General features: G+C 37.9%; 1 protein-coding gene across 2 annotated transcripts in view; it reads right to left on the reverse strand.

The window, feature by feature from the left end:
• Positions 1–21,958, reverse strand: part of BAZ1A (bromodomain adjacent to zinc finger domain 1A) — a 116,929-nt gene that overhangs the window by 50,802 nt on the left and 44,169 nt on the right. For both annotated transcript variants that reach the window (XM_039469143.2, XM_010334953.3), the window contains exons 3-5: positions 15,508–15,651; positions 4,822–4,923; positions 3,923–4,010 (exon numbers count right to left, since the gene is read on the reverse strand). In XM_039469143.2, the coding sequence (XP_039325077.1) occupies positions 3,923–4,010; positions 4,822–4,923; positions 15,508–15,651 (334 nt within the window). The remainder of the gene's footprint in view (positions 1–3,922; positions 4,011–4,821; positions 4,924–15,507; positions 15,652–21,958) is intronic.

Genomic DNA, 21,958 nt, shown 5'->3' on the forward strand with positions numbered 1-21,958 from the left:
TAAACAAAGAACTGAAGTTCAGAATAACTCATTCTTCCCAGAAACAGTGTGGTTCTGTAGTAATTACTAAATCCAAGACTTTCTCTCCTTACCTTGTATCTATACTTTACCTTTTTAAAATTTAAAATTTTAATTTTATTTATTTATGTATTTATTTATTTAGAGACGGAGTCTTACTCTGTCACCCAGGCTAGAGTGCAGTGGCATGATTTTGGCACACTGCAACCTCTGCCTCCTAGGTTCAAGTAATTTTCCTGCCTCAGCCTCCCGAGTAGCTGAGATTACAGGTGCGTGTCACCACAACCTCGATAATTTTTGTATTTTTAGTAGAGACAGGGTCTCACCATGTTGGCTAGGCTGGTCTTGAATTCCTGACCTCAAGTGATCCTCCCACTCTGGCCTTCCAAAGTGCTGGGATTATAGGCATAAGCCACTGCACCCAGTCTTGCTTACCTTTTATCCATGTGTAACCCTAGACTTTCTGTTATTTTTTACCTAATGACCAAGATTGTCATTATTCCTCTCAAAACAAACAAGTGAATGAAAACAAATGCCACTTACAGAAATTCCTTTCAAGAAATGTGTGAGAAAATAATGATATAAAATATAAAAAGTTAACAAAACAGAAAAAGGTATTTTGTGTATAATTATTTTTGTAGGTAGAGCACAGCTTTAAATACCTAAAACTCAACCAGTTCTGGTCATGATAATAAATCAAGAATCTATCAAAATTTCACATTAAAGAAGATTTCATTAAAATGATCATATTTCATCCCACATAACCTCTGATTTATGTGGGATAACAAGAATTATCTACAGAATAGAATTATGTAATTGTCTACAGAACTGCACCTTTAATACGAATGTAAATATAAAGCACATGGATGGTTTATTCTCAAATATACATACATTCAAAAAGGCCAAAATAGGTTTTAATACATGAATCGCCAAAGTGCCTAATTCGTACACACAATACACAAGACCCACATTTTGTGTACTTGTAGATTCTAACAGCAGTCTATGCTCACCAAAACTGGTTATCAGACTTTGTGTGCTTGCTCACAAAGTATTGTGCTGATATGATTTGGCTCTGTGTCCCCATCCAGATCTCGTGTGGAATTATACTCCCCAGTGTTAGAGGACGGGCTTGGTAGGAGGTGATTGAATCATGGGGTGGACTTCCCCCTTGCTGTTCTCATGAGGTCTGTTTGTTTGAAAGTGCATAGCACCTCCCACTTCACACTCTCTCTCTCCTGTCAGCCATGTGAAGATGTCCTTGCTTTCTCTTTGCTTTCGGCACTGACTGTAGGTTTCCTGAGGCCTCCCCAGAAGGAGAAGCCTGTATAGCTGATTAAACCTCTTTTCTTATTATAAGTTACCCAGTCTCAGATATCTTTATAGCAGTGAGAATGGATTAATACACCAGCATATCCATTAATAATCCTCTATTACACTCTAAGTGAAAAATGTTTATTGTGACCTTAATTTCCATTTATTTATTAAGTAAAGTTGAGCTTCTTTCCATGTTCACTACTTTTTCCTTGGCAAAATACTTGCTGGTGTCTTTTATCACCAGCTTCCAATTGGGTCATCTTTGCTCACTGATGTGTAAGAAATCTTTGTACATTAGAGGAATTGGCCAACTGGCTGTTTACAATATACGTATACAACTATTTACATATATTGATTGTCCACCAAGTGCCAGGCACTGTTCTACCCATTTATCGCAAGTATCTAAATCATTAAAACTTTTTGTAAGCATCATTTAATATGGCTACCTGATAATCAATGCTATAGACAGAGCAAAATTGAATCGTTATCAAGGCAGATACATAATTTTTAAAAAATGTGAGCATATTTATTTTTCAGATGACTCCTACATTTTCAAGTTTTTATATTTCATCCACTGTGAATTTTAATCATATTTATTTGACCATTTTCCTACTGGGGTAGTGTTTTTCTAGCTAATTTGAGTTCTTCATTGTATTTACTCAAGCTATTTTTCCTCCAGTGCTTGCCCTTGAAATCTATGCATAACTTTCTTCTTCTTCTTTTTTTTTTTTTTTTTTAGATGGCATCTCCTTCTGTCACCTAGGCTGGAGTGCAGTGTTGTGATCTTGACTCACTTATGCATGACATTTTAAAACCTATGTTAATGCTTGATCTCATCCTTGTTATTATTTTTTTTCTATTTTTCCTGAGTACCTCATAATGTTTACCATTAAAATTTGTTTCATTTCTTTTCAGTTAGACTTAATTTTATTATTCTGATAGTTAATGAAGTGTCCATTTTTATCAATCTTGCTTCTAGAAATGTGAAATGTTAACTTTTCACATAAACTCATTCTAAGTTTCTCTTCTTTTAAAACATTTATATACAGTGAAATGCACAAATTTTACACATGCAGGAGCTGATCTGTGACAAACACATACATCTCTCTAACCCATTCTATTGGCTCTTTAAACTTTTAAGTTCAGTGGTGCATTTGCAGGTTTGTTACATAGGTAAATGTGTCTCATGGGGTTTTGTTGTGCAGATTACTTTATCACCCAGGTTTTAAGCCAAGTGACCATTAGTTATTTTTCCCCATCCTCTCCCTCCACCCACCTTCTGATGAGCCTCAGATGTGTGTTGTTCTTGCCTCCCGCCCCCACCCCAGTCCTTTTTTTTTTTCCTCCCCAAGAGACAAGATCAGGCCAGATGTGATGGCTCATATCTGTAATCGCAGCACTCTGGGAGGCTGAGGCAGGCGGATCACTTAAGGTCAAGAGTTCAAGACCAGCCCGGCCAACATGGTGAAACCCTGTCTCTACTAAAAATAGAAAAATTAGCTGGGTGTGGTGGTGCGTGCCTATAGTCCCAGCTACTCGAGAGGCTGAGGCAGGAGAATTGATTGAACCTGGGAGGTGGAGGTTGCAGTGATCCGAGATTGTGCCACTCCACTCCAGCTGGGGTAACAGAGTGTGACTGTCTCAAAAGAGAGTGGGGGATGGAGGGAAGGATCTTGCTACACTGCCCAGGCTGGACTTGAAAGCCCAGGCTCAAGTGATCCTTCCCACCTCAGCCTTCAGAGTAGCTGGGAATACAGGCATACACCATCACATGAGGCTCCATTCTGCTGTTCTTGTACTTAGTGTGTCTTTACCCCAATGAGAGTTGAGTATCTTGCATCTTTTAAAATTGCTTTGAGTTTTACCATTTAACTTTTTACTTAGTGTGCAATGTGAAATCTCTAAAAGCTGACTTTTTCCTCTCTTAATGGCCATTAATAAAATATAATCTGTCTGCTTAGTATTAGCATGATACTTTTATTATTATTTTGAGACCTCCCCAGGCTCAGGTGATCTTTTACCTCAGCTTCCTAAGTAGCTGGGACTACAGTCGCCCACTACCATACCCAGCTAATTTTTGTATTTTTTGAAGATACAGGGTTTGCCATGTTGCCCAGGCTGGTCTCAAACTCCTGGGCTCAAGCAATATGTACATTTTGGCCTCCCAAAATACGAGGATTATAGGTGTGAGCCACTGTGCTCAGCCAATGCTCTTTTTATTATACATTGTTCTCTCACCTAGTAGGCTCTGTTTAGCACTGTTCTTTGACTCTATCTATTCTTTGCAAGCCAAAACCACATTACAGGTATTAGGAAGCTATAGTTGTCCCACCTGATAAACTTTTCTATTTCCAAATTTTCTATTTTCACCTTTCCTTAATGATCTTTTCTATAAGTGGTAGTAACTGAACCACCCAGGAATTCTAGAAATTCTAAAAATAGTAATTAATAAACAAAGTACTAAAAATAGGCTCTAGATTAAAAGAGAGCAATCTTTAATCATCTTTGAAATAACATTTCAGCAATGTTATAACACTCACTACCCATATTCTTTTCTGTCTTCCAACAAATAATTTCATTATTTGATTACCTTTATTTTAATGACTCCATCTTGTGGTTCACAGTGTTGCTTCAGAAAAAGCTTTAGTTTATCACGAGAAAATATGTGTTTTCTCCGGCTACAGGGGCAAGGAAGTGAAAGACGGTCTGATAGCATCAAAGAGTTCAACCCAAACTCCATAATCTCTGTAAATTTATAACCTGAATTTCAAGCCTAGGAATCAAAGGACACTTTATCTTCTAACAGTATTAATGTAGAAGTCACAAGAAACTTTCAGAGGTATTTATGTAGGAAGTTATAAGATCTACATGAGTGAATCTACTACAAAAAGAGAATATGCATTTGTTGTTTAGGAGCCACTTAGAAAACAAACTTTAAGGAAAATATGCTACAGAGAGTAAATCAAATTTTAGAAAATCAGACTATTACCCATACAGTTATAATCATTAAAATTCTCTTAAAAATTCAAATCAGACTGGGCACCATCATTAGCTTTAAAAAACTGAGTTATCTCATGAAAAGTACTTCATAAACAGGATCCTTAATTCTTTAGATAGAAGACTATTTGGGGTTACTCATCTAAACAATGGGCTCAAGAAGTCCATTAGGTTTTTTTTTTTTTTTTTTAAAGAGAGACAGGGTTTTGCTCCATTGTCCAGGCCAGTTTTAAACTCCTGGCCTCAAGCAATCCTCCTGGCTTGGCCTCTCAAAGTGCTAGAATTACAGACACGAGCTACTGTGCCTGGCCTCCATCAGGATTCTTAGGATTTATTTTAATCAGTCTATGAACATATACATATAAGTGTACATTTATTTTTAAAAAGGAAAGCAATTACAGTACTTTCCATTTGTTCTACATCAGACCTTCTTAATATAACAAATATAATTATTCTACTCTAAACTACTATAGAGAAGATAGTGAGTTTTACCTGATTTGTGTTGCTTTAACAATAGCAGACTCATGTAATTCTTTTTTAGTGGGTTGTACCTTATACTTGAAAAGTAAGGGGTCAATTGCCTCTTTTTTCTTCCTAAAAAAAGGAGGGAAAAGACACAAACCAAAAAATGAGATTTTAAATGGAAACCCACTTTCTAAGAATATACTATAACAAAATCACATATTTCAAAATATTTGTTTGTTTTTGAGATGGAGTCTTGTTCTTGTTGCACAGGCTGGAGTGCAATGGTGTGAACCTGGCTCAATGCAACCTCCACCTCCTGGGTTCATGCTATTCTCCCCCCTTGGCCTCCCAAGTAGGTGAGATACAGGCATGTGCCATCATGCCCAGCTAATTTTATATTTTTAGTAGAGACAAGGTTTCACCATGTTGGTCAGGCTGGTCTCAAACTGCTGACCTCAGGTGATCCACCCACCTTTGCCTCCCAAAGTGCTGGGATTATAGGCTTGAGACACCATGCTTGGCCACATATTTCAAAATTTTAAAATTTTATTATTGTTTTAGAGACAGTGTCTCACCTTGTCACCCAGTCTAGAGTACAATGGCATCATCAAAGCTGAGAGTAGGCTCAAACTCCTGGCCCCCAGAGATCCTCCTACCTTGGCCTCCCAAAGTGTTGGCATTACAGGCATGAGCCACTGTATGTGGCCATGCATTTTGAATTTAGGGTTTTATAAGTTACTGATCCCTGCCCTCCACCATTCTACTAGCCAAAACAGTAAAAAGAACTATTTTATTTTAGGTAGTTATTTTAGCTACTCAATACATTTTCCTTGGGTGAAGAAAGTAACTAGAGACGAAGCACAGAGTACCCACTTTAAAGAGTAAAAAATAAGCCGGGCGCGGTGGCTCAAGCCTGTAATCCCAGCACTTTGGGAGGCCGAGGCGGGTGGATCACGAGGTTGAGAGATCGAGACCATCCTGGTCAACATGGTGAAACCCCGTCTCTACTAAAGGTGCAAAAAATTAGCTGGGCATGGTGGCGCGTGCCTGTAATCCCAGCTACTCAGGAGGCTGAGACAGGAGAATTGCCTGAGCCCAGGAGGCGGAGGTTGCGGTGAGCCGAGATCGCGCCATTGCACTCCAGCCTGGGTAACAAGAGCGAAACTCCGTCTCAAAAAAAAAAAAAAAAAAAAAAGAGTAAAAAATAAAAATTAAAAAAAGTTCTTAGACTTGCTTTTAAACTTTCTTATAGATATATAATCCAAGAATAAAAATGGAGACAGTGTAGTTTAATTGGCAAAGAGACTACACATTTAATTCCTACTCCCCACCAACTTCACATCTTTTCTTCCCTTTGAGGATGTATTCATGAATTTATTCAGTACTTAAGAGCCTGAAATGTGCCAGAAACTATTCTAAATAGTGAAGATTCAGTAGTCAACAAAATAGAAACATAGTGAGGACAGAGATACAGGCAAACAAAAACATATACAACAGGAGAAGTGATAAGCGCTATGAAAAGAACCAAGTGCAGGGTGGGGGAGCCATGATTTTATATAGATAATCATCTCTGATAAGTTGACCAAGTACACCTTCAATGAAAGTTGATATTTAAGCAGAGATTGGGGGGTGGGGGGGGAAACAAAGCCAAGGGAGTAACCCATGAAAAATCTTAGGGAAATGAATTTTTTTAAAAAAGAGAAAAGAAGTAAAAACCCTGAGGTGGAAGGAGGCGTGCACAATTTACACAGCGGCAGAATGAATAAGGAAAATGAAGGAAGATTTGGAGATGCAGGAGCAGTGCCAGAATATGAGACTTTGGAAATTACTCTGAGTAAAGTCACTAGAGAATTTTTAATAATAAGGTGATAATGACTTAACTTACACTTCGGAAGGATCACTCTGGCTGCTATGTGAAGACACTTTGGGGAAAGAGTGTAAACAGGAATACCGGTTAGAAGGCTACTGAGAACTGACTGCAGCATGGACTTAAATGTATGTAGCAGCCATAGAGAGAAGAGGTAGAATTCTGAAAATGCCACCTCTGTGCATGTAAAGAGGATGTAAGTGGGGATTATAGAGAAGAGCATAAAATGATATGCTAAGATGATTAAGAGAAGCATTGACAATGAGAATAAGATATAGTCAAAGTTACATAAATAAAGCACACAGAGAGCAGGGGAGGGGTTTAACATAAAAGGGATATGACACAAACAAGTAAAACTATTTACCTACAATAGCATTAAATACTAAGTTGGAAGGCCAAGTATCTTTACACTAAGACCCAGTATACACATAATCCAGTAGATGCATTTAAATATGCACCTGTACTATAATGGAATGTTATCTAGTATTTTCTATTCCATTAAAGTTCATTATCAAGTTAATTGCACAACCTGCATGGGGCTGTAACAACCTGTGGTCTTAAAAGCACTGTTTTAAGATAACAGATCAAAGAGAGAATTCTAAATGTTCAGAAAGAAGCAGTGGTGGCTGGGTGTGATTACTCACACCTGTAATCCTGGCACTTTGTGAGGCCAAGGCTGGTGATCACTTGAGATGAGGAGTTTGAGAACAATCTGGGAAACATGGGGAAATCTACCAAAAAAACAAAAAAAAAACCCTTGTTGGATATGGTGACATTCGTGTGTGGTCCCAGCTACTTTGGAGGCTGAGGTAGGAGGACCACTTGAGCCTGGCAGGTGGAGGCTGTGGTGGGTTGTGACTGTGCCACTGCACCCTAGCCTGGGTGACAGAGCAAGACTCTGTCTCAAAAAACAAACAAAGAAGCAATGATAGGAGTTCTTAATAAGAAAACTTCTGTTGGGCAAGTGGCTCACACCTGTAATCCCAGCACTTTGAGAGGCAGGCAGATCATCAGGTCAGCAGTTTGAGACTAGCCTGGCCAACATAGTGAAACCCTGTCTCTACTAAAAATACAAAAATTAGCCAGCCTTGGGGGCATGCACCTATAGCTACTTGGGAGGCTGAGACAGGAGAATTGCTTGAACCCAGGAGGTGGAGGTTGCAGTGAGCCGAGATCATGCCACTGCACTATGGCCTAGGTAACAGAGCAAGAGTCCATCTCAAAAAAAAAAAAAAAGAAGAGGAAAATTTCTTGAAATAAAGAAAAGGAAAAAGAAAATGAGTTCTAATGAATTAGCAACAGTTTAAGAACAAGAGACGTAAGTTATCTTAATACTTTTTAAATAGGTCTCAACTTAGCAACTAACCACTACCATTTTATACATGTAAGAGATTAATCAAGTATATTGTTACACTTAAAAAATTATTACCAGTGGCAATAAGAAGTGTTACAAGGCCAGGTGCGGTGGCTCACACCTGTAATCCCAGCACTTTGGGAGGCTGAGGTGGGCGGATCACAAGGTCAAGGGATAAAGACCATTCCGGTCAGCATGGTGAAACCCTGTCTCTACTAAAAATACAGAAGTTAGCTGAGCATGGTGGCGCCCGCCTGTAGTCCCAAATACTCAGGAGGCTGAGGCAGGAGAATTGCTTGAACCCAGGAAGCAGAGGCTGTGGTGAGCTGAGATCCCACCACTGCACTCCAGCCTGATGCCTGGCAACAGAGCGAGACTCTGTCTCAAAATAAATAAATAAGTAAATGTTACAAAAATAATTATAAATGTTAAAAAAATTATTTTTACTATGTATTATATATTAACATATACTTTATATAATCAATTAAATACATAAAAATCTTATTTCCCCCACATTTAATAAATTATAAAATAATGACTATACTAACAGGAGAGAAAACCAAGATGTGAGTAGTAATTTCTAAAAATTTAGATTCCAACTAAGTATTCAGATATTAGTATACAGTCTAGAAAACTTGTATACGGACCTTTTTTTTTGGTGAGAGAGACAGGGTCTCACTCATCCCAGGCTGCAATACAGTGACACGATCACGACTCACTGTTGTCTCAACCTCCCAGGCTCAAGTGATCCTCCTACCTCAATATTCTGGGTAGGTGGGACTACGTGTGTGCCACCCATGCCCAGCTAATTTTTTGCAGTTTTTGTAGAGACAGGCTGCAGAGACAGCACAGGCTGGTTTAGAACTCCAGAGCTCAAGCAATGCTGCTACCTCAGCCTCCCAAAGTGCTGGGATTACAGGTGTGAACCACCATATAAGACCTTATCTTTTTTTTTTTTTTGGAGATAAGAGTTCACTCTTGCTGCCTAGGCTGGAGAGCAATGGCGTGATCTTGGCTCACTGCAACCTCCGGCTCCTGGGTTCAAGTGATTCTCCTGCCTCAGACTCCTGAGTAGCTGGGATTATGCCTGGCTAATTTTTTGTATTTTTAGTTTCACCATGTTGGCCAGGCTGGTCTCAAATTCCTGACCTCAGGTAATCTACGGCCTTGGCCTCCCAGAGTGCTAGGATTATAGGAATGAGCCACTGCACCCAGCCCCAGATCGTACCTTAATGGATTTAAGGCTGTAACCTGAGTTTATATGTACAAAGAATTATCTTTTACTTTCCTTGCTGTACCATGAAATTCATTTGTGAAGATAAATAGAAATTTTTTCCTAATCAGTGAAAATATTCTTACTGGGGCTTTGCTATAATCCTTACACAAAATTCTATATAAAATAAAATCCTAATTGCATTCTTCCCAAAGATGTACAATTACTAGAGACCAAGAAAAACTGCTTCTTATAATACGAACTCACCTACAAGATAAAACTACAAGGGTAATATTAAAAAGAACTTACATTTTAAGCATTTTTCTTGCTACCCAAAGTCTTGGCCTAAATAGCTCAATCAAGTTGACTTTAGTGATCTCAATTATGACAGTGACTCACCATTTTATTATCAACAGGTACAGACCTGTGTTTACTTCTACAATAACAAGCAAACACCAAATATTGTACTTATAAAATCAGAACACCATTCTGATTATTTATTAACAAAAGTTCACAAATGTATGTTTCAGTATGCCTAGTTATATATGTAAATTTTAATTCTACTTTGATTTTACCATAATGAAAGTTGGTTCTCCTATTATGAAAATTTGACAATAAAGATGCAAAAAATTAAAGAATTTTCTCTATCAGTACAACAGAAATGACCAAAAAAAAAAAAAAACCCTATACTTTCAACATAAAGGTTCTTTTAAGAGAAAACATCAAATTGTGTTCACAACTATTCCACAATGACAACTCACTAAATGATTAGCCATAGGTGGTTACTTATGGTGAGATATACAAGTGTAAATTAAAAATGCTAATATTATTTCGCACACATTAAGTTTCCATCCGTGGAACTACAAATAGCAAAACAATTAGGTCCGCTTTTTTAAAAATAACACTCATATTCCACTATTCTACTAACAATTAGTCAAGTTACAATGAGAGATAAAATATATTGTGTGAAAGCACATATAATATTTTGATACATATTATTCTAATTGTTTCTAAATCAGTTTCCCTTTGTGCTCCTGCAAATCACCACCAGGAAAGGATAAGTAACCAAAAATGTAACTTATTCATGTACTATTTTCAGGCCAGGATAAAGGATTTTTTATAATGTACTTCAACTTTTAATATCTGTTTATAGATGGTTCCATAAAACTTGATCTATTGTAAAAAAAAAAAAAATAAGCAGCAGCCTCACTGATAGCTTTAAATCACAATAGCAGGTTATACTATGAGAAAACATCATTCACATACTAATCTGAGCTGCTACAAATACCGTATTTTGTTTCTTTTACAAACTCCAAAATCAGCTACACAAACTCACCTATACCTGGCACATCTGGCTACTGAATTCAGATGGTAAACTAGTGGATATTTTAGTCAGGACTGTCTTATCAATCTAGTTCAGATTCCAGAGAATGTGTGATTGTAGATGAACTTCACTATTTGGCTGTTAACAGGGGAAACCTGTATCAAGTAATTACACACAATGTTGTCTCATCAAGTTATAAGGATAGTCACATGTAAATTTTCTTCAAAAATCTATTAGTAACTTTTGAGTGAAAGCGGATAATGTAACATTACTAAGCCCATTCTTTTTTTTTTTTTTTTTTTTTTTTTTTGAGACGGAGTTTCGCTCTTGTTACCCAGGCTGGAGTGCAATGGCGCGATCTCGGCTCACCGCAACCTCCGCCTCTTGGGCGGTGGCTAAGCCCATTCTTAAAGGGCAAACATTAAGAGAAGGGTAAAGAAAAAATTATTCAAAGCAGACATACAATACATACGTAAAATTTCAGAGTGAAAGATTAGGAGTTAAAACTCTAATCCTCTTTACCTCAATTTTATATGACACAAAATATTGTTTCTAAAATGCAGTCTAAACTCTTATCTAGTACTATTAAATAATAGCCAAGAAGTCAATTTTTAAATAAAATTTACCTTTATTTATAAACATAAATCAATATGCCCCCTCAAATGTATCAAGATACTGTTTTTAAAACTTTGACAATCAGAATATATTATTTAACAACTGCATGACTTCAGCTGAGCACAGTGGCTCACGCCTATCATCCCAGCACTTTGAGAGGCCAAGGTAGGCAGATTACTTGAGACCAAGAGTTTGAGACCAGCCTGGCCAACATGGTAAAATCCCATCTCTACTAAAAACACAAAAATTAGCTAGGAGTAGTGGCTCATACCTGTAATCCCAACTACTCAGGAGGCTAAGACATGAGAATCGCTTGCGCCTGTAAGGTGGAGGTCCCAGTGAGCCAAGATTGTGCCACTGCACTCCAGCCTAGACAAACAGAGCCAAGACTCTGCCTCAAAAAAAAAAAAAAAAAAAAAAAAAAAAAAAAAAAAAAAGTCAAACAATCTAATTTAAAAACAGGCAAAGAACTTGAATGGGTATTTCTCCAAAAAAAATATACAAATGACCAATAAGCACATGAAGATACTCAACCTCATTAGTCATTAGGGAAATGCAAATTAAAACCATGAGATAGCATTTCACACCCAATAGGATGACTATAATTTTTAAAAACCAGAGTATAACAACTGATGGCAAGCATATAGTGAAACTGGAACCCTCTGATATTGTGGGTGAGCATGTAAAATGGCACAGCTACTGGGGACAGTAGTGTGGCAGTTCCTCAAAAAGTAAAGCATAGATTACCATATGACCCAGCAATTCTACTCCTAGCCATATACCTGCATGAATTTAAAACATGGACTCAAGCAGATCCCTGTATTCCAATATTTAATGCAGCATTATTTACGGTAGCCAAAAGGTGGAAACAACTCAAATACCTATCAATAGTTGATGGATAAACAAAATGTGATATAAACATGCAATGGATTATTCAGCCATAAAGAGGAATGAAGTTCCTGATTGTGCTACGATACAGATGAACCTTGAAAATATGCTAAGTGAAATGAGCCAGGTGCAAAAAAAAAAAAAAAACCTATTTCTACTTATATAAAATATCTAGAGTAGGAAAATTCAAAGTGATAAAGTAGATCAGATCAGAGGTTCCCATGGGCTGGGGGGAGGGAGAAAGGCACAGTTATAGCTTAATGGATACAAAATTTCTATTTCAAAGTAACAGTGGTGATAGTTGCACAACACTGTGAATGTAACTGATGCCACTGAATTACACATTTAAAAATATTTAAAATGGCATTAAATATACTTTTTTAAATTACTAAACTTTATTGACACATAATTATCACTCAAGTGAACAGCTTACATTAGTGTTCACTCTCAGTGTTATATAGGCTACAGGTTTTCACAAATGTGCAATGACAGGTATCTTCTTGTAAAAAATTCCAGAAATAAATAATTTGTAAGTTTTAAATTGCATGCCATCCTGCTCCATCCTACCCAGGACATGCATCTTCCCTTTATATCGTACACCGTGTACACACCAAAGAGAACACATAAATTTCAAATTCATGAAATTGTGAAGAAGGAAAATGAAATCTGTGCATAGTGTATATAGAGTATCATACTATCTGTGGTTTCAGGAATCCACTGAAGGTCTTGAACATATCCCCCATGGATATGGGAGCACTACTGTACTGTACGCAATAGTCTCAATGCCCCAGAAATCCTCTGGCTCTATTCATTCCTCCCTCTCTGAAAGCCCTTGGCAATCACTTATCCTTTTATTATCTCCATAGCTTTGCCTTTTCCAGAATGTCATAGTTGGAATCTTATGTAACCACTTGAACCTGAGAGACACGGGTTGCAATGAGCCAAGATGGTGCCATTGCACTCTAGCCTAGGCAACAAGAGCAAAATTCCATCAAAAAAATTTTTTTTTTCAGATAAATAAATGCTTACCATGTTTAAATATGAATTTTAAAAATACCTTTTATATACAAAATCTGTATTTAATTCTTTAAGACTGGGCTTAGTTTTTTTTTAATCTTGAATTAAAATTTTCAAGAGGCATTCCAATAAATTAGAGAATTTATTTCTATTTATTATTAATGAATACTTGCGTATTGACTTATATCTGTGCTTATGTATACACTCATCTGATTTATAGCTACATTTTTTTGAGGATGAAATTTTTTTTTTTTTTTTTTTTTTTTTTGAGATGGAGTTTCGCTCTTGTTACCCAGGCTGGAGAGCAACGGCGCGATCTCGGCTCACCTCAGACAATTCTCCTGCCTCAGCCTCCTGAGTAGCTGGGACTACAGGCACGTGCCACCATGCCCAGCTAATTTTTTGTATTTTTAGTAGAGACAGGGTTTAACCACGTTGACCAGGATGGTCTCGATCTGTTGACCTTGTGATCCACCTGCACTGGCCTCCCAAAGTGCTGGAATTACAGGCGTGAGTCACCACGCCCGGCCGAGGATGAAATCTTTTAATAGTCCAAACAAAATACATGAACTACTGTCAGACATGCTAAAGGACATACATTTACTACTATCATTCCCATGAATTGGCCTTGCACGGTGACTCACGCCTGTAATCCCAATACTTTGGGAGCCTGAGGCAGGTAGATCACCTGAGTTCAGGAGTTAGAGACCAGCCATGGGCAACATGGGGAAACCCCGTCTCTACTAAAAATAAAATAAAAAATAGCCAGATGTGGTGGCAGGTGCCTGTAATCCCAGCTACTCGGGAGGCTGAAGCAGGAAAATCACTTAAGCCCAGGCGGTGGAGGTTGCAGTGAGCCAAGATTGCGCCATTGTACTCCAGCCTGGGCAACAAGAGCAAAGCTCCATCTCAAAAAAACCCAAAATTCCCACGAATTTTGCATCCCAAACTCTATATTTAATAGAATACATGAACAAGTAATACAGTAATTTAGTCTTCTGGTTAATAATAGCAACTTGGCCAGGCACAGTGGTTCTGCCTGCAATCCCAGCACTTCAAGAGACTGAGATGGGAGGATTGCTTGAAGCCAGACATCTGACATTAGCATGGGCAATATAGTGATACCCTGTCTCCTCCAAAATAAATAAATAAATAAATAAAAATAAGCCAGGCATCGTAGCATGCACCTATAGTCCTAGCCTACAGGACTATAGGAGGATGAAATGGGAGGACTGCTCTTGAGCCCAGGAGTTTGAAACTGCAGTAAGCTATGATCTCACCACTGCACTCCAGCCTAGGCAACAGAAGAAGACTCCATTCCTTAAAAATAAAAAAAGAAAAGCAACTCAAAAAAGAGAGGGAGGCGGGTATCCAAAGACTTATATAGTACCATGTCATGCTTCATTCACTCACCTAAAAATTATTTATTCTGTCAGGCAATGTGCTAGATGACCTTGACAAAGCCTATTAACCTTCCTAAGTCTCAGGTTTTTCCTTGTTAAATAAGAATTACAACACTCTTCCAGAACTGACAAAAATGCATATAAAGCACTTAGCACAGTGTCTGATCATAGTCAATTCTCAAATGCTAGTTATAGCTATGGTAGTTACTGACAGGAAAATTAGAACTAAAAGTTTCTGAAAGACAGAACTTGATAGATGCTGGTATTTCAAGAGCAAAGTAATTAAGAGAAGTAGGTGATATCAGGTTTCTTATTTAAACATTAGTGTACTATTCACTAAAAATAAGAAACCAAGAAAGACACAAGACAGGCAGGGGAAAGCATTTTGAAGTCTGAGATGCCTAAAAGGGAGCAGAATGGAGGAATAACGATTTAGAATAGCCATTGTGGAGAACAAAAGAGGTTACTGAGCTAAAACATGTAAAAGGACTTTTAATCAGTTCCAGACTTAGCTGAGATTTTAAATTCCTAGCTACATGTTTGTGCAATTTTTCTCCAACAGTGCTCAGCTGACACAGACCATCAGTTGTCTGAAGTTTAGGTGGTTACAGTGTTTCTTTACTATGTGCACCAAAAAGAAGAAGTGTTAAAGTACAGAATGAAATTTATCAAGTAATGGAAAGTAGGGGCCTGGTGGCTCACGCCTGTAATCCCAGCACTTTGGGAGGCTGAGGCAGGTGGATCACCTGAGGTCAGGAGTCTGAGACCAGCCTGACCAACATGGTGAAACCCTGTCAGTATTACAAATAGAAAATTAGCCAGGCATGGTTTGCATGTCTGTAATCCCAGCTACTTGAGAGGCTGAGGCAGGAGAACTGCTTGAACCTGGGAGGCTGAGACTGCAGTGAGCTGAGATTGCACCACTGGGTGAAAAAAGTGAAACTCCGTCTCAAAAAATATAAGAAAAAAAGTCATTTTAACAGAGTATCATTAGGCAATCTGCTAAATAATTTAAAAATAAAAATCACTTACCCATTTTGAAAAGAACAGCTTTGTGTTTCTGAATCATCACTATCACTGATGATAATAGTTTCTCCATCCATACTGTTAACATGTCCATTAGCAAAACCATTTTGATGTGATGGAGGGAGGACTTCTAAAATCCTACACTGCAACCTGAAATAAAATGATACATTTAAAAATGCAAATCATTTGATATTTTATAGCCAAACATTTCAGAGCAACCAAATTGCTTTGAACTACAGTTATTTTGTTTGTAGAGGTTATAGCTGATTGATGTCAACAATTTAAAAAGAAAATCTGTAACATCTAATTTAAGCAAATATTAGATATGATTTAAAGCTTAAAACTATTTTAAAACACAATTTATCAAGATTATTCACAATTATATTATTTCCTTCCTTCTGCTAGCTCTGGATTGTTTGTTTTGCTAGTTCCTTAGACTGTCAAGTTAGGTTGCTGACATGAGATCTTTCCTGTTTTGTAATGTAAGGATTTATAGCTATAAACTCCCCCCTTAGCACTGCTTTTGCTGTATTCCATAAATTTTGGTATGTCATATTTTTGTTTTCATTCATCTATAAGTTATTGTCTAATTTTCCTTAGGTTTTCTTCTTTGCTCCACTGGTTAAGAGTGTATTTTAAATTCCCATCCAGTTTTCCTTTGTTAATGATTGCTAAGTTCATGTTGCTGTGGTCAGAGAAGATACTTGTATGAGATTATGATGGTTAATATTGGGTGTCAACTTGACTGGATTAAGGTAAAGGCAGAAGTATTTAGTCACTAGAAGTACTGTTTAGTCGTTAGAAATATACAGTCACTAAAGTATTGTTGTTGAGTATTTCTATGAGGGTGTTTCCAGAGGACAGTGGTGTGTGAGTCAGTGGATTGAGTTGGGGAAGATTCTCTCTCAATGTGAGCAGGCACCATCCAATTAACTGGAGACCCAGAGAGAACAAAAAGGCAGAGAAAAGACAGATTCATTCTGATTCCTGGAGCTGGGACACCTCTCTTCTCCTGCCTTTGGACATCAGCAACTCTTGGTTTTCCAGCCTTGATTTTGGGACTTGCACCAGTGTCCCCTTCTCAATACTCTCTCCCCGTCCCTTCTTGTATCTCTCTCTCTTGATTTATAGCTCTCATTGGCTCTCTCCCTGGAATATTCTGTCTAATGTAGTTACCTACCTTCTAAAATCCAATGAGACTAAACTTGTGACCTAGCATAGTTTATCCTGGAGAATATCCCATGTGCACTTGAGAAGAATGTGTGTTGTTGTTGGGTTTAATGTTCTCTTTATATCTGTTATGTCTAGTTGATTTATTGTGTTGTTCAGATCCTCTCTTTCTTAACTTCTGCCTGGTTGTTCCATCCATTATGGAAAGTGGAGTATTGAAGTCTGTAGCTATTATTGTAAAAATGTCTGTTTCTCTTAGCAATTATATTCCTAACTAAAGTTAACTGTTTAGCAAGTCAAATATGGCACAGTCTCTTATTATACAGGTATTAAGACTTACATTTTTTTAAAGCATCCAATATTTTAAATTCTAAAATTCTTTAGACTATAATTTTTTTATTTTCACATTTTTTGTTGTGATTTCTGATCTCTGGAAAGCTTCCTATTCACTAACTCTATCACCCCTATTCTGGCTCCCTTTACTCTGCATACCGTATATGGATTTTAAGGGCCACAAATTTAGACTCATTCAACCACAATTAAAATATTGCTTCATCCCATTTCTATTGTGCCAATTTTCAATGCTAGAAAAGACAGCACCTGCTTTCTTTCCACACTCCCTCTTGTTCCAAATTCTTTACTTCCTGCCTTGAAACCACGAATTTACTATGAATTCAAAGTTAGCATCTTACTGTTATGGATAACTTTTGTTGGTTCTCAAAACAGATTTCCTCAAGTCCCAGTCTCAGTTCTTTAATATTAGAAAATGAGAAAAGAGATCTTGACTTAGACTCTTTGACTTCCTTCTCAACATCAGAAGTCCGTATCCTTCAAACTGTTCATATTCTTATGTCAGAAGGGTTCTCTTCCAGCCCGTAACCTCTTCTCTTATCCAGTTTCACTGTGTTTTTCCTCTTGTGTATCCTCAGTTTTCCTCTGCTAAGAAACATACTCTTCAATATCCTAGAAAGTTTATATCTATCTTTAGCTTTTTAGAGATTCCACGGTATGGACTCTTCTTCTTCTCACTCCCTAGAGAGACCTGGCATTGCTGAAGCCAAGTTAGATTCCAAGAACAAAAATAATCCAATTTTTATAAATATCCGCTTATATCAGAGCATAGTGACTGCCAAAGAGGAAGAGGAAAGCGAAGCAAAGATAATCTGCATCTGAACCTGCTCTATAGACATTTTGCTTCTTTTAAAGACCATTCCCATGCCTGTAATTCCAGCGCTTTGGGAAGGTGAGAAAGGTGGATCGATTGCTTGAGGCCAGGAGTTTTAAGACCAGCTTGACCAACATGGCGAAATCCTGTCTCTATTAAAAATACAAAAATTTGAAGCTGGGTGTGGTGGCTCACTCCTGTAATCCCAGCACTTTGGGAGGCTGTGGTGGGCAGTTTACGAGCTCAGGAGTTCAAGACCAGCCTGATCAACATGGTGAAACCCCATCCCTACTAAAAATACAAAAATTAGCCAGGCGTGGTGGTACACGCCTGTAATCTCAGCTACTCAGGAGGCTGAGGCAGGAGAATCGCTTGAACCTGGAAGGCAGAGGTTGCAGTGAGCTGAGATTATGCCATTGCACTGCCTGGGCAGCAAAGCGAGACTTCATCTCAAAAACAACAACAACAACAATTAGCTGGGCGAGGTGGCACGCACCTGTAATCCCAGCTACCTGGGAGGCTGAGGCACAAGAATTGCTTGAACCTGGAAGGTGGAAATTGCAGTAAGCCAAGATTGTACCACTGCACTCCAGCCTGGATGACAGCGTAAGACCCTGTCTCAAAACAAACAAACAAAGCCAGGTGTGGTAGTGCTACACACCTGTAATCCCAGCTATTTAGATCCTGCAACTGCATGCACTCCAGCTTGGGTAACAGAGCGAGACTGTCAAGAAAGACCATTTCACTGGCTAAAAAATAAATTGATAGCCACTTCCTATCAATTTATAATCTGCTCTTTAATGTTGTGCCTTCTTTTCCCAGGACTTATTCACACGTCAATGAAGTCTCCTCTCCTCCCATTTACTGTCAGCTGGTTCAAAAGTATGATTTACATTGTCTCTCCACTTCCCTACCACTCTCACAATTGTAGTCATCATACACAAAAACTTGTCCCAAGAAAGTCACAATAATCTATTGGTCAACAAATCCAAAGTCTTGTCTTAGTTGTCTTAATTGTCTGTAAACCATTGTCCACCCCTTACTAAAAAATTCCACCTCTATTTTTATGTTCCAAAATCTTCCCTGTTCATCATCTAACCTACCTCCCTGACTATACTTTTTCTCTGTCTTTGCCTGCTTCTTGTTCTTCTCATATTACCAAAATATATAATGATTCCCCCAAAGTTCTGCCGCATGTTTCTTGGTTGGTATATACTTTCCCTTGGTGTTTCATCTCAGCTCTAGATAACTGACTGTCTGACGCTCAACTTCTAGAAGTATGGTCCAAAAAAATCCAATTCTTCTCTATCTAGAGGGAGTTTATATAAACAGTGAGGTTTCATCTCTATTAAAAGAGTCACAGTAATAGTGTTGGTGAGGATGTGGAGCCACTTTGAAAAACTGTGTGTGTGACAACTCCTCAAAGATTTACCATATGACCCTGCAATTCCACTTTTAGCTATATACCCCAGAGACATAAAATCTATGTCCACACATACTTGTACATAAATGTTCAAAACAGTATTACTCGTAATAGCCAAAAACTAAAAACAATCCTAATATCCATCAACAGATAATTTAAAATGTGGTATATATCATACAATATTATTCAGCAAAAAAACAGGAATCAAGTACTGATACATGCTATAATATTTATGAATCTTGAAAATATTATGCGAACAAAAGGGGCCAGACACAAAAGACTGCATACCATAAATTCCATTTATATGAAATATCCAGAATACGCAAATCCCTAGAGAAGATAAGGGACAGGGGGACCATAGGCAGTGACTGCTAATGGGCAAAGCTTTCTTTCTGAGGTGTTGAAAATGTTTTAAAATTGGAATTGTATGTTTTATTTTATTTTATTTATTTTTATTGCATTTTAGGTTTTGGGGTACATGTGAAGAACATGCAAGATTGTTGCACAGGTACACACGTGGCAGTGTGATTTGCTGCCTTCCTCCCCCTCACCTATATCTGGCATTTCTCCCCATGCCATCCCTCCCCCAACTCCCCACCCTCCGCTGTCCCTCCCCTATTTCCCTCCAACAGACATTTTAAATGGGTCAATTTTATGGTATGTGAAATATATCTTAATAAAGTCATTTAAAAAAAGAGTTGCAAGATATAGTAGGGAGTACATATAAAAGAGAGAGAGCATTGCTGAAATCATACTTATGGTATCTCTACAATTCTTTTTTTTTTTTTTTTTTTTTTTTTTTGACAGAGTCTCACTCTATCCCCCAGGCTGGAGTGTAGTGCGCGATCTTGGGTCACTGCAACCTCTACCTCTTGGGTTCACCTGATTCTCCCACCTCAGTATCCCAAGCAGATGGGACTACAGGCACATGCTGCCACGCTCAGCTAATATTTTGTATGTTTAGTAGAGATGGGGTTTTGCCACGCTGACCAGGCTAGAGCCTCTACAACTCTTAAGCAATTCTGGGGAAGGTTTTATTAACTACGAATATTCTAAGTACATAAATACCTACTGTTGGGCTAAATCTCTATTCTCTGAGAAAAAGTGATTCAAGATTAGATACTCTGCTGACTGTATCATTCATTTGGTTATCCCATATATCAACAAGTTTTAGTATACTGTGAATATCCTGTCTCATTTACCAGCCCTATTCTCCTAGGAACTTTGTTCTTCTCATATTCTACCCTCTTCCACATAATTATTAGTAGAGCTGCCCTGTTTTCCCAAAACAGAGTTAGCTGATGCAGGGTGGGCACTACTTTGCTGAGCTCACAAATCTTTCCCAAGATTTTTAAACTTGGAATCTAGAAAGTAAAAATCAGTCCTTCTCTCCCACTGTGGAATCTGTAAGATAAAATTCTGGTGCTGTCGGCAGTCATATATCCTACTACATGGAGGAGGACAGTGTGCAGTGAAAGGTGGTAAAATCTGTAAGAGAGAAGAGATGGCAAGGGTACTAGAGGCAATCAGTTCTCTTATTCTTGTTCTTCCTTAGATTTAGCTGCAACTTGCCCATTCCAGGCTTAGTTGTTTAATCTTTCCTTCCATTTAATAAACTAATAATTCCAAACCCAAACAAATAACTGATTCCACAGCACCCTAAGGCTTAAGAATCATCAAAATGTGTATTATGTGGATCAACTCAAAGTCCTCAAAGCATCTAATCTTCTATCATCACTCATTTCCTCTGAGATTTACGTAAGTTCAATTAAATTTAAATATCCTAGTCTTGGTCCTTTTCAAGCCACTATTTTTAAAAAATTGAGAAAGAGAAAAGACTTAATTCACTGCAATCAGAAGTGCAAGTGGGAATATTATTGCTAGTTTTACAGGAATAAAAGAGATTATTAGAGAATACTGGCTGGGTGCGAAAGCTTATGCCTAATCCCAGCACTTTGGCAAGCTGAGGAGGGCAGATGGCTTGAGCCAGGAGTTCAAGACCAGTCTGGGCAACATGAAGAAACCCTGCCTCCACAAAATAACAGAAATTAGCCAGGCATAGTAGTGTGCAGTTGTAGTCCCAGCTACTCAGGAAACTGAGGCTGGAGGATCACTTGAGTCCAGGAGGCAGAGGCTGTCTCAGAAGATATATGCATGTACGTATACTTCCTAACAAAGAAAAGCCCAAGAACAGATGGCTTCACTAATGAATTGTATTCAACATTCATAGAGGCATTAACATACATTATCTCAAAATATTCCAAAAAATTAAAGAAGAGGGAATACTTCCTAATTCATTCATAAGGCCAGCCTTACCTTGACATCCAGGTGGACAAAGATATGGCAGAATATATGAAGAACTGTTATAACTCAAGAAAAACCCAAACACTCAATTCAAAGATGGGCAAAAGACTTAAATAGACATTTCTCCAAGAAGATACTAATGGCAATAAACATATGAAAGATGCTCAGCATCATTTGTCAGAAGAAAATAGACAATCAATGCGGTATCACTTCACATGAAGATAGCTATATTTCTTTTTTTAAAAACAAAGAAATTAGCAAGTGTTAATAAGAATATAGAGAAATTGGAACCCTAGTGCATTGCTGGTGGGAATGTAAAATGGTAAAACTGCTGTGGAGAACAGTTTGGCAATTCCTCAAAAAGTTAAACATATCACTTAGAGAGGCTGAGGAGG

This window comes from Saimiri boliviensis, chromosome 2 (genome assembly GCF_048565385.1).
Source record: "Saimiri boliviensis isolate mSaiBol1 chromosome 2, mSaiBol1.pri, whole genome shotgun sequence".
In the NCBI taxonomy this organism is placed as follows: Eukaryota; Metazoa; Chordata; class Mammalia; order Primates; family Cebidae; genus Saimiri; species Saimiri boliviensis.